The sequence below is a fragment of the Corvus cornix genome, chromosome 2, assembly GCF_000738735.6.
Source record: "Corvus cornix cornix isolate S_Up_H32 chromosome 2, ASM73873v5, whole genome shotgun sequence".
Lineage (NCBI taxonomy): Eukaryota > Metazoa > Chordata > Aves > Passeriformes > Corvidae > Corvus > Corvus cornix.
In genome coordinates, this window is record NC_046333.1 from 5,755,303 (window position 1) to 5,768,817 (window position 13,515).

General features: G+C 41.0%; 1 protein-coding gene across 2 annotated transcripts in view; it reads right to left on the reverse strand.

Moving 5' to 3' along the window:
* Positions 1-1,005: 1,005 nt before the first annotated feature.
* XYLB (xylulokinase) overlaps positions 1,006-13,515 on the reverse strand; it is an 82,540-nt gene continuing 70,030 nt past the window's right edge. The window contains exons 17-20 of one of the 2 annotated variants that reach the window (XM_039549743.1): positions 11,373-11,460; positions 9,040-9,134; position 8,527; positions 1,368-1,509 (exon numbers count right to left, since the gene is read on the reverse strand). In XM_039549743.1, coding sequence (XP_039405677.1) covers positions 1,439-1,509; position 8,527; positions 9,040-9,134; positions 11,373-11,460 — 255 coding nt within the window. In that variant the 3' untranslated portion in view covers positions 1,368-1,438. Of the gene's footprint in view, positions 1,300-1,367; positions 1,510-8,526; positions 8,528-9,039; positions 9,135-11,372; positions 11,461-13,515 lie in introns of those variants that run through there. The other variant, XM_039549742.1, reaches the window with a different exon arrangement.

Sequence of the window (13,515 nt, forward strand, 5' to 3'; positions counted from 1 at the left end):
AGCTTCTACAGGAAGGGAAGAAAGGCTTCAGTCACTTTCATTAAACAATCTGCTTTATTCCCAGGAGAAATTTTATCCTGAGGGAAAGATACCAGCTCCACAGAATGCAGTAAAGTGTTCCCACTTGCACAGGGATGTTCATTCAAATTCTGCAACTTCCACACATCTTTGCAGAAAGATCTCCCGGCTCACATTTTCTAAGATTTTCTCAGCTAGAGGCTACTTAATGTGGACTAAAACATTTGAAGTGAAACAGTAGCAACAGAGCAAGACAACCAGCTATTCTGCTCAAGATCTCCAAGAAAGAAATGGGATACTGGGGGTGGAAGAAAAAAATTACCTTCCTGCCCTGTTCAGAGCAGAGCAGGACACAGAGAATTTAGCTGCCATGACAAGGAGGAGGAAGAAAAAGAATAACCCTAAGCTGGTGTGCAGGTGAACTGACTGCTTTTTGAAGCAGAAAAGAGATGTGTGAAACTTCCAATGTTTGGTCTATTATTTTCTTTTTTACAAAACTGATGTCAAGTAAAACATTGCACAGTGGTGTTTGCATCACTTAAGATCTCTGTGCTTTCCACAATCTATAAACCCCTGCCATATCATGTTTTATCACACAACAGGCTTTCCACAGTGTCATGCGACAAGAATTCCCCTTCTTCAGAGGATCCCAGGGAGTCTTTAAAGACTTTAAGCAGCCTTCTCCACATATTAAAGAAAGATGGGATTAAGTCGGTGTGCTTATGCTTTTTGTGTAGGCAAAGACATAAACATCTCCAAGTTACAGATGAACAGAAAGATAGTCTCAAAACATTAAGCAGGAGAAGCTGAGGAATTAAGATACTTTGCTCGACAGGTATGCAGAGGCTGGCATGCCAAACACATGGAATCAAAGCTGACAGAGAAGGGTAGAGTGACTCACATAAACAAGGCACTTGACTTTGTCACCCAGCTCTTCCAAAACAGCAAGCACAGTCTGAAAAGTACCTAAGAAAAATTGAGGCCACAAACACACAGAGCAATATGATGCTTTTTTAATCAGGTTTTCAATCACAATGTAATTTTTTCCCACCAACACACTCAAACACAGACATTTAAAAATTATTTGTCTACAAAGAGGAATGAAATGATTTAAACAGCTCCAGTAAATTCTGAGCAAATCTCTTCTGATCTTCTCCTTGGGAGTCCACTCAGCCCACATATAAATTTTGTTTGCTTCTATTTCACAAGACAAGAAGGGACTGGGTTGTAGATAACCTTCTGTTCAAGCTCAGCATATCTTTTCAGAAGTGGACAATAGAGCTAAAAAGGAAAAAAGAAATAAATATGTCTCATTGAAAAATTAGATTTTTAAATTACACTGCAGTTAAAAACCATCGTCAGACATGAAAAATGCTGCATGTTCACAGGTACCTGAAGGTTTGGGCTGGTTTTTCCCCAGTTAGCTCATGAAAATGCTGCAGAGTTTTCCCTCTTTAAATGTCACAGTCCTTTTAACCATCACCTTTACAGCTTAATTTTATGACACGCACAGGTTGTTCTTATTGTGACTGCGTTCTTGCTATAAGCAGAAGTCATTACTTCCAGCAGAAGCAGCTCAGCTAAAGTCACCTCTCCCAGTGTGACATGCCCCCTCAGTAATAGCTGTGCTAATCACCCAGGCAGAACTCCTGTCCTTGCCTCCCTCCACTGCCCCAGGATGGATCAGTGCATCTGTCCCCTCCTCCTCTGCCTCACTAATCACCCCACTGCCGCCCTCCAGCACAGTCAGACAGGTCCTCCTTAGCCAATGTGCTGACCAGGGCCTTCTAAAATGCACTTCATACTCCCTCTTGGACTCCTCTACCTGTTTGAGCTGCTTCTCTCCTTCACATCTTTCACAGCCACAACCTTTCCCATCCATAATTTGCTCCGTGGCCATGTTCCTCACTCCCCGATTCCAGGCCCAGGGGGACAAATGCAGGCCCAGCTGCTATCCACAACTACACAGAGTATCTGAGTAGCTTTTTCGTATTTCCCTAGCTAGAATTTTCCAGGAGGTTTAGATCCAATGTTGATACAACCATAAAAAGAAGAATCAAGACTCAAATGTATTCAAAACCCCGCACTCAAACATGTCCTGTGCTTTTGGATATAGGTGAGATCTATTACATAGCAGAAATCCTGAATAAATCTCTACTCTGGCTCCAACCAAAAACTGTACTTCACCTAGATCTTGGAGATGCACCTTTCTCCTTATCTCCTCTCTCTGATGTTAACTGTCCCTCTAATAAAATCAGTACTTTGACAAGCCACACCAGGACAGCTTCGCACATTTGCTGGCTCGAGCACAAAGAAGGGACTGCCAGGAGCCAGTGTAGGGTCCGGTACAGGCTCGAGCAGTCCTTAGGAGGATGCCATAAGGTCATATCCCTGCCACAGGGAATCCTAGAGGCTGCCAGTCTGGTCTACAAGCCCTCTGCACTGACTCATAATCAAGGCAGCCTCGCTCCTGGCTCCAGGTTCAGAGAGGTTATAGAGCCGTAATGAATCATACCCAGCAAACTGAATTACTGCTCTCATCAGTAAGCCAGATCTAGCATTTCAATGCATTTTATCCTTTTCAGGACAGCCAACAACTGTGTGTGTACATGCATGAAAAATCAGGAGGAGAATTTTTAAGGTGTAAACTATGGGGATGTAGTAGGAGACCGGGTTGTTTCTGTGCAGGTCTCTGTACTGCAGGTCTTGTGGTAGCCTCAGTGTCTGTAACAGCCACACCTTAACAGATAAAAAAAGAAATCACAAAGTTTTCTCACCTAGGAAACACAAAATAGTGGGGTTTTGTTCTGTCTTTCAACTGATGGCAAAACACCCAGTTTCTATGTTTCCCTCCTCCTGAATGATAGTTTAAGCCTGACCAGTGAAAACTGGATTTTTGTCTTCTTTCCCATTTCCACCTTCCACAACAGCAGGTGGAAGTGACCTAATGGACACATTCTGCAGAAGGAAGTGGTTTTTACCAATTCCTATCTTTTTACAAACCAGATGTTATAGAAGATAAAGTACATTTCTACAACAGATTAAATATATGAAGGGGTAGAAGAGAAGGAGCATGCACAGCAACTGGAAAGAGACACTGTTAGCTAAGGCATCATAAAATGGTTTTTAAAGCCATCTCACACTGGCTGAGTCCTACAGTGTTTTCCACTGATTAAAGCAGAGAATCCTACTCACTCCTGCCTCTGCAACAGACTCATTCAGTGACCCCAGGCCAGGCATCTAACATGTGTGTGCCCCACATCCTCTTCTCCACAGGACAGTGATGCTGAGATCCTGGAGGTTTATGCAGATTTACAGGGTTAGAAAATAAAATGCACCACTATTATGAAATGTCACATTACTCAGCATGGTATTTTTAACTAACTACATGAGGGCCTGGAGGGCTCAGAGAAGTACAGATTATATATATATATCCTTTTCATGTTCCCAAAGAATATTATTGCTCCCATTTCTGGTAAATATGCACTTCAGAGTAAACAAAACATTGAGCAGGCAACTATGGCTATACTGGGAACATCAGTATTTCAAACAAAACCAGCTCCTCTATTCACTGAAGCATCTGTAATGAAGACTGGCTATTTCTTACTTCACTATTCTGTAAATTTGATAAACCCTAAGTGCTTCTCAGCAAAGATTCAGCACAGCAAAGCTGCACTGGTAAGTGAGCTCAGGCACTGAGAAAGCAGGCTCCCGATTACTTGCCCATCAGTATTTTTACAAAATACACCCAACGCATTTACCAGAAGGCTGGGAAGTATTATTGTTAATATGTCACTCTAAATTAAAATGTGTCAAAATAAATGAACAACCACATTTACTGACACAGTTTCTTTTCCTGTTTATTGGACTTAAGCACTTAGCTTGCTAATTGAGCAAATTCAGGCATTTGCAATAAGCTTCTCAGCCATTAGTGTAAATGAATCCTGCATTATGGACCATATGAAAAAAAATTGCAAACAAATAATTAAGAATATTTCCTGTACTCTATTCCTGTTCTTTGGGGTAAAAAGCTGCACAGCTCAGAGGGATAAGCAAAGCCTTTAATTCCTCCTCCTCAGGGAATTTGGCTGTAATACCACCAGTACATCATAGCTGCTAAGTGCAGCAGTACCTCAAGCTTTTCACAAGCAGTATTTTTCATGACAGCTGAGGTTTGGGGCCGAAGCAGTGCAGCTCCCACGAAACACAGAGAAGAAAAGCCAAACAGCACGAGCCCAGAGCATGGCCTGAGTGTGCACTCAGGTGTGTCTGTGGAAGATGATGCTCCACGTCTGTCACGACTGAAGTGCCTGCACAGAACCTTGGGCAACTCCCCCTGTGCAGTTCCAGGAGTCTCTTTCCTGAGGCAATTATATAGATGTATTTTTATAATTGGGGTCCAAAGGGAATAAAGGACTCTCAATAATGCATAAAAACCAAGGACATAAATTCCCTCTCTGTCATAGCCTCAAACCTAATCTATCAAACCATGATATTTAACAAAAGTAATTACATGTATCACAACACAAACCTTATTATTGTCCATAATTTAATTGTCCTTGCTTAATTATGGCCCTTTCTCCAGTTTATCTTTACACCCTACTCCACAACATCAAGAGTATGCTGACTGCTTCATTTACAAACCCTCAACTTCTCTCCTGGGACAATTTGGTCACATTCTGACAGTCCCACAACTATCCAAAGAAAATACTAATGATAAATAATACATTATAACAGAGATTAATTTAACCTGCCCTCTCTGAAAAATGCATTCATACAATGCTACCTTGCTCTCTAGCACAAATAAAATGTGCCATCCTGATACTACATCTCACCACAGTACCAGCCTATGTACCCAACAGGGCTTTTACAGTTTACATTGTGCCTACAACCTTCTAAGAGCAAAACCAGCTACAAATTATTACTACAAGTGACCATCCACAGGGATCCTCCTATCTCCTGCAACGCTCCATTAGCCAATCACTGGAGCAATTCAAAATTTACAAATTACAAAGATGATGCTGATGATTATCTAATTTTAATCTACCTGAGTACATTTAATCTACCCTGAATAGATTAAAATTAATCAGTCTCTCACAAACACTTGCTACTTTTGAAAGGTTCCTTTTTTTTAAACCAAAGTCAAAATACTCATAGAGATTTGCTTAAGAAATCAAGAGTTGTTTTATTTTTCAAATCATAGCAGTTGTTCACCTTTCTTAACAGAGAAAGAATAGTCATACAGCAGAGACAATGAAACAGTGTTTTGAAATACTCTGAAGACTTGTCCAAGGAACCACACCTGAAACAATTACATTCTCTACTTCAGATATCCATTCTGCAAGCCTATCTGAATCAGTTTAATAGGTTAAAAAAATTATTGGCTACACAAATCACCTTAATCAAACTTCTATCAATCCCTATTATATTTTTTGTGGTTGCATTATTATTACTTACTCGGCACTAAATTACCAACCCAAACCAATTCTAGAAAGCAACCTCCCCCCTCCAAAATCTAACTCAACAAAATATAATTATTTTAAATCAATAAATAGGTCATTATAACCTTCCTGGGTAATAGGGTCACTTCTATAAATCCACCCACTTACAAGGCAATTCGCCAAAGTCAAGGAAACCTGTTAGGTTTACATTTTCCCTTCCTGAATTTTTGCAAGATTAATACACCTCAGCAGAGTCAATAATGCAATCAAAAATCACACATCCAGAGGTAGTGAGCTGCTCTATGCCTTCTCCCTACAATTGTCCCACAGGACAATATCACAACCAATCTGGCGCTATGTCACAGGCACACGGCTTCTATAAACACAAGTGACCAACTCCCAGACAATCATGTTCTCTCTCATGTTTTATTTTTGCTTAATTAACCAACTAGCCAACCATCCCTGTTTTAATAGATTACTAAAATAGATCTGAATTCTAATGCTGGAATAACAGATTATTTCTGTCTGTTAACATATATTTATTGCTCTAGAATCTCTTGGTTATTTTTGTCATGCTTAGTGGTTCTGATTAATCTTTTTCCTCGGGGGAGAGAGGAGGCCCCAGAGAGGTGAGATGACTCTTTAATTTTTGCTATTCTGAAAAAAAAGGCAGAAGGATTCATCAAATTAACCCACAGATGACTGACTTGAGCTGGTTGAGTGAATGACCATGGACTATCACCACAGTGATTTCCACCAGAACACCTCATGACCTGTTTGGGTACTGACAGAATTAGAAAAAAGCTCAGATTAGTACCCATATACTACAAAAAATACTGGGAAATCAGGTCCAGCTAAGAGACTGGGGTCATACCCACAGAGAGGGATTCATCCTCTTTGAAACAGTCTCTTCAAGGCAGGATGGTCTGCCACAGGACAAAGTCACATTGTTGCCAGGCAAGTTGGAACTTTTGAGACTTCAGTTTCCACTAACTACTGATTCATTGCCCACCACAAGCTCTATGTTCCCCATCTTGTGACTTTATTCTATTTTACCAGCCCATCAGTTTAATTGAACCAGAAGAGCTGCTTTGTGCGCCCTGCCCTTGCTTTTTAGAATCACATTCATTATCACAAATGATCCCTCAGAAATCAAAGAAACGCTTTTTGCATTTTTGGTTCCTGGAAACCCCTACTGCGGGCATAGGCCTTGGCAATGAAGGAGAAGCTACATCAAACTGTCGCATTTGACCTCTGTCTATAGGAGGTTTTCCTCTCTCCAATGATCTAACACATGTTGTCTCCAACCTATACCAGGAAGAAAGGATGAAACCAGAGCAGATTGCTGTGTTATGACCTGTTTTTTATCCACCCTGCCAAGATCTAGCTGTAGCCGTCCAAAAAACGTAAAGAAGTGGTTGGGGGAATTTCACATTGGTGAGCCAGACTCTTTCAGAAGAGCTCCTCAGCAAGACAGGACTTAACCTCGGGACGACTTTGAAGTTTATAAAAAGAACTATCATTTAAGTGAAAGGCTCTAACCTCAACAGAATGAAATTGGATGGACAGGGAGATGCAGCTCTGTATAAAACAGAATCAAACTGACTCATTGCATTATGAATTTTTATTGCACTGTTCATGCTAACACAGTGTATTACTGACAGGCCCTCTGGCTTTCTGCAGTTTCACAGCCATGAAACTAGCCAGGGAATCCACCATCAACTGCAAAATTATAAGGCAGGAAGAAAAAGAAATGGCGTGGAATATGTAATTGCAAGAAGCTGCTTTTAATGGAATGAAGCTGGAAAGCTAAGCTAAAGAGTAGGAATGGTTATTCCTTCCCATGCTGTTTGGCCACTACTTCCCTGTCATTCACTCCTATCTACTGGGGCAACAATTCACTACTGTACCTCATTTAAAACCAATGAAAAGATGTGCAAGGAGAGCCAGGACTAACCATGTGGAAAAGGAAAGTATTGAGAAGGAGATAATTAACTCTTTTAGCTTCCAGGCCATTTTATGCAGACAGCAAAATAGAAAGAGGTAGATGAATTCCCTGGCAATCTCTCCAGTCAGGTTTGCTTGGCCCCTGCAGGGGTAAAAGGTGCTTGCAAGGCCCCTGTGAGTGACAGCTGTATTCCCTGCCCTTGATTTTTACAGCTGAAGCAGCACCAGGGGGTCAAAAGCAGGTCTCTGAGCTCTCCCCACCTCCACCCCAGCCAGGCTGGCAGCTTTTGAGCACACAGCATTTTGGGGGGGAACAGGGCAGCAACGTGAGGTTGAATCAGACACAAGGGAGCTGCTCCTGTGGTGTGTTCCCTGCAGAGAGCTTCAGCTGCAACACACGTGGCATAGGCCACTGCTGTTAATTATTTTATCTTTTAAAATGAGGGGGGAAGGTTGAGTAAATGAGATCAGATCAATCAAGTTTAAATTATTCAATGTCTTAATATTTCTGAAGGGGACTTCTATTCGATTACTGAGCTCCTCCATCTCAGTTAATAATTAAATAATACGCTGGCAGGCACAATACAGCACGATCATTTCTATTATTACTCATGATGATATCTGGTGCTCCTCTACACATGTAGCTGGGAGTTAGTAGTTTTGGCAGATCATTAATTTCCCAGTTTAAATAAAAGCTTTAAAACCTTGTTGCCTGTAGTTAGGGCACATCCAAATCTCATAAATGGTGGAGTGTGTAAGGCTGTGCTGATGTAAAAGAAGTTTTTGCACAGCTGAAGACCTTGGTGAGATTCATCTTTGTTATTTAAACATGTTCTCTAGGAATCTTGCTATATTGTATTGTTTATTTATTACTGCGTGTTATATTTCAAAAGCCGTTGTAAACTAAAGCCTTTGGCTGCAAGTGAGACGTGCAGGGCTGCACTGCAGAGCCTGAGACAATGATTCCTTCCTGGGTTTTACAAGGGCTGGAATCCCATAGTTACCAACAATGAGTATCTCTTCTGCTTTGTCTACGTGGGCCATAAGGCACAAGCCTCACCTTCAGACGTGCTGAAATTCACAGCATGGGCACAGCACCAAAGACCTGTGCCTACTGAACCCTCCCAGCTGGCATGTTTTCCAAGTGGGAGCTACCAGTGATTATATACAATTGCTGACCACTGTTTACAATCAGACAGGAAGGATTTTTGGAGATGTTTTCCAATAAGCCCGAAAGCACAGTCACCACCCCTCTTTCCATGCTGCTTGCTGCAAACAAGTCCAGACTATTTTGTCAAGACTATCAGTTACAACCTGACTGACCTGTATCCAAATTCAACCTATTTTATAACTTTTTCTATCCCTTAAGGAAGAGATTTTGCTCTCTGGTCATGCCCTGTTAGGAAAATTCACTCTCACAGACCTGGATGGTGGGATCAGATTATTGCAGTGATTATCATCATTACAACACCAAAGATCTCCCAAAATCAAATCTGTCTTCACAACAAGGAATAAGAGTTGTGTAACCAAATTTTTCCTAAACTCATCCATTTTACTAGAATAATTAGCAAACCACTACATTTTGAAGCAGACAAGAAATGAAAACAAAAATGGTATTCCCAAGCTTGCTCACCTCCTCAGCCCCTGGGGTGGGTGTAACAGCCAATCTGGGCTCCGGTGCTAATTTCACGACATCAGCCAAGGACACATTCCTCTCATCTACGAGTCCTGCAATGAGAATCACAATCTTGATCAATGCAAAAAAACACGATGAGGGATGTGCCTTGACTCCCTAGCAAATTAATATATTATATTGATCTTCCCTGGTCAGGTCAGCATTCAGGATTGAAGGATAAATGGCAGAATATCTTACATTCCTATGAGCTAGCCTGGGAAGTGGGGACTCTGTGATTGAGTTTTTGCCAATCACTCAATTCGTACCCTGGGGAATAGGTAAGCAGCAGAAATGCTACTCAACAATATCAGTAATTATTTATAGTTACAACAATACAGTAAACAGCAGTGAAAATATGTGGAAGCAAGGGATTCAAGGACAAAATGTGACTAAACATAAAAATGAAGAGAAGTGAAAACACTTTCAAGAAAATATAGTACAAATTTTTAAATATATTTATATGTAAGGAAGCAGAATAATAGGGGAGTTCTGCTACCACAGCATTTTGCTTTGTGAGCAAATCACAGCATTTCAGGAGCTCCCTGTACACCTGCTAAGAACCCCAGGCTAACTGTGAAACACCCCAGATGCACATTGTAATATTATTAAAGAGCCCTTGCCATCAGTATTTCATTTATAATAGTAAGTCCTCACTTTTCCTCAATTCCTTTGCCTGGCCAAGAGGGAGGTAGCTGAAGGCATCAATCAAAAATGCCATTTAGGAACACACACAGCAAACCCCCTGGGGCTTGGCTGGCAGAGGACATGAGCCGAGGAGTCCCTCCATCAGCATGGCATCTGAAATCCTCGCTCAAACGCTCTGTCAGCCAAGCCTCCACATCTCATATGCCAAACTGGCAGAGGGAATACACATCTCCCACACACACAAAATATCCACACAAACTTTAATGATGGCTCCACATTTCACATGCATTCAAGGACAAAAAATTTGCCTGCAGCATTAGGTGCCGGGAGGCCTCTGAAGCAGTAAGCAAAGTTTGAGTATAAAGAAAAACAGTTTGGAAACTCGACCCGTAAGGTGCAAAAATGGTTTCATTGTAGCTTCAAATATACAGATAATCCAAGTGTTTCCACTGTCCTGCAAAAGCCTACCTGGCCTGACAGAACCCTTGTGCCTTTTCTGGAAATAAAGAGGAGAGCATGCTGTGTGCATTAAACACACCAACCCAAGTTTTGGTTGTGCAATCTTCTGTGCTGTTTTCAAATGCAAGACAGCATATAGTCTTTAGATGCTATAATGTGACAGCAGAATTTGCTTCTAAAATTAAAACTTGGCTGATTTCTTCTGATGGCTGATGCTATCCTTTCCATGCTTGTTGCAATCCCACGAACTTGTAGAGAAGTTAGCCATGAACTTGTAGAGAAGTTACCCATGTCTTACATGAACCTGTAGAGAAGATACCCTGGTCTTAAAGCCAAAATCCTAAAGCTTCTAATCAAAAAAACCTGAGGCTAACTAAAGATGACCTAAACAAGGATTTCCACACTCCTTGAATTGTTTAGCTGTAAGATATTAGAAACCATTTAAAAATACATGAATAAAATTTCATGGTTGGGATTCAAGTCTTAAATAGCTGACAGCCCACTCTCAACACACACCTGCATGCATAATTATGTTAATAAGTTAATTAACATATAAAACCTGGTGCTTGGACTGTTGTTTTACAGTAGGTGAAGCAAAATGACTGCTGAACCTAAAAGTATCCCAAGATTTATGCTTTTACAAGAGAAAATGCATGGAACCCAGGACGCCATGAATGTCCCTCAACTTGATGTTTAAAAGCTGGAAGATATAAATGTAAGTTTAATACTGGCCAGCAGTATTACTAGTCCTTTTGTCCCTGCCCTCATAGATCTTCTTTGTGGGATCAACCTTTTGTTTGGTTTGGCGATTTTAGCAACCCAGTTTACAGCCCAGTCCACAAACCAGGGCAGCAGGCTACACCAGGACCTTCAGTTTGCTGTATTCCTCCATGGATGTAGCAACTCAATATGTGAAGGTCCTAGACCTTCCCTGGACAGTACCAACACTTCCCACACCCCATCCCTTGGCTGAGAAGCAGCCACCAGGCTTGGAATTCTGATGTCAATGATATTCTCTGGCCTAATCCAAGTGTACTAAGAGCAAAATCCCTCTTTGACCTGTGGGACCTTCCAGTCAGACGCGCACAGCTTTACTCCCCCCTCATGTTCAGCAACGTTAATCCCAAGTATTAACCAAGTGAAATTAAATTCCCTGACTGCTCACAAGCGTCTCCTGGCAGCCTTACCATGGATTGCTCTGTAAGCACTTCCCAGACAAGCAGAGTTGGCGGTGTCGATGGTGAACACGGGCACGCTGAACACATCAGACAGGACCTGAGGAGCATCAAAGCATCCATGAAACACAAAGGGAAAAGAAATCCTCCATCACTGCTCAGGAAAACAAGCAGCTGTCCCAAGGCCCAGTCAAGCACTCAGGAACCCGTGGAAAGAAGCACTGCAGACAACAATGAGGCCTGAACTTGTCACACAACAGGGTATTGGTAATTCTGAGCTAGAGAGGTGACTGCAGCCAGAAAATGAAGTCCCATTTCTCTCCAGATCTCTTGGTTACAAGCTCAGAGGAGACTGGGTTCAAGCGTCATCCCTCAAAAGCTCACACAATCAGCCCATGCTAAAGGCTTACATCACGGCAAGGAGACCTGCTCAGGAACCCACAACTGGAGCCTGTTTTCTTCCATCGTGTTATGGCTGATTCAAGTGGGAAGGAAGGAGAGAAGAACCAGTCATAACTCCTCAGTTCTCAGCTTGGATAAAAATAAACCTCCAGCAATACGAAGGCCTGCTAAACCTTTCTTCTTCATCTCCACCATTCCCATCCTATTAGGATCAGCAGGGAGAATGACACAGGAGCTGATTACATAGTGTCTAAATTTATCAGTTTTCCTATTTTTAAGGGAACCTTAGCTATGAAGATATATTGAGACACTTGGCTTGAGTAATAGAAATAAAATTTTACAGGCAAAGAATTTATTATGGTATCCAACAGATACTAAAGTTATTCGACCACACATTGTTCTGCACTGAAATCAACACCATCAGCACCTCACATCCGCTGAGTACATGTGCTCTTCCCCACAGTTTAGGTTTAGAAAAACAATACAGAAGGGGGGAAATTAAGACATATTTGGATAGGGACATAGGAGGTTCAATAACTCCTTTCCAAGAACTTTGTCAACAAATGCTTTCCATTTTGGTTTCATCACTTCTAGGACTGCAGGTGCCCCTCAGGCTGAGCAACGCAAGAAGCAGGCAACAATTCAGATAAAACTTGTGCTGGTTTTATTACTTTTGCCAAAGGAGAAAGTGTCACACCTGACTTAAATCCATGCAATTGAGTCTAAAATAAGACCAGAATGTCCAGCATTCCAAACTATTTGGATTAGTGCAAGGTAACCCTGACCCTGGAATTTATAACCCTGCTGCTGATGTACCCCAGGGCTTCATAAAAGATGACTAAAAAGTACAATCCATATCACCTATAGAAATATATAGTATGTGAAATTTCTAAAGGATTTTTCTTTCTCTGAAGTTTTGTGGAGAATCTTCAAATCAAAACCTTTGAAAATCACTGATTTTCACAATTTAAATGAAAGTAGCTGTTTGCTAACTAGAACCCAATGAAAGCCTGAGCTTATACACTTAAATCACTCTCTTCTAGTAAGACAGACAAGTCAGGATTGGCTGATTTCATTTGCAAGCAAGCATTGAGTAACACATGAGCTTCAATGCTAGAGGACAAATGAAAAATTAATCATGGTTGTCTATTAAAAAGTCCTCTGGAAATTATACGGTCACAGAGCTCTAGTCCCACTGCCCATCCTGCCAGCCAACACTACCACCTTGTTTCAACACATTTCCCACCTGCATCTTTACCTCATCTCTAGTAGGCATTTCTTGTCTTAAGTTTAAATTGTCCTTTTGGACAACAATTTTTTGCTTTTTCATCTTTGCAGAGCCTCATATAATGCAGCTCTATACTGATTGCTAAAAAGTGCTGCAATACTACAAATAATATTTTAACAATTTAACAAATAACATTTTTTTTACCACAATTCTAAAATAAAAATTATTCTAAGTCCATATATTTAATAAGTCATTTGGAACTGTGGTATCTCTCACAAATAATTTTAAAGGACACTGTTAGAGGTTCTACTGCTTAAGATATTTCACTGTATTCCATGTGGTCATTAATCAAGCACCACATATGTTATAAAAAGCTTCCTGGAACTGTGAAGAAAGCTGCTCTACTAAATTTTTTTAACAGATTTTCCTAAGTTGTTTCCTTTGTGGTGTAAAATATAGGAGTTACTGAACGTTGATTAAATGATAGTCTTTTGTAGCCCTGGAACAAATTATCCAAAATTGACC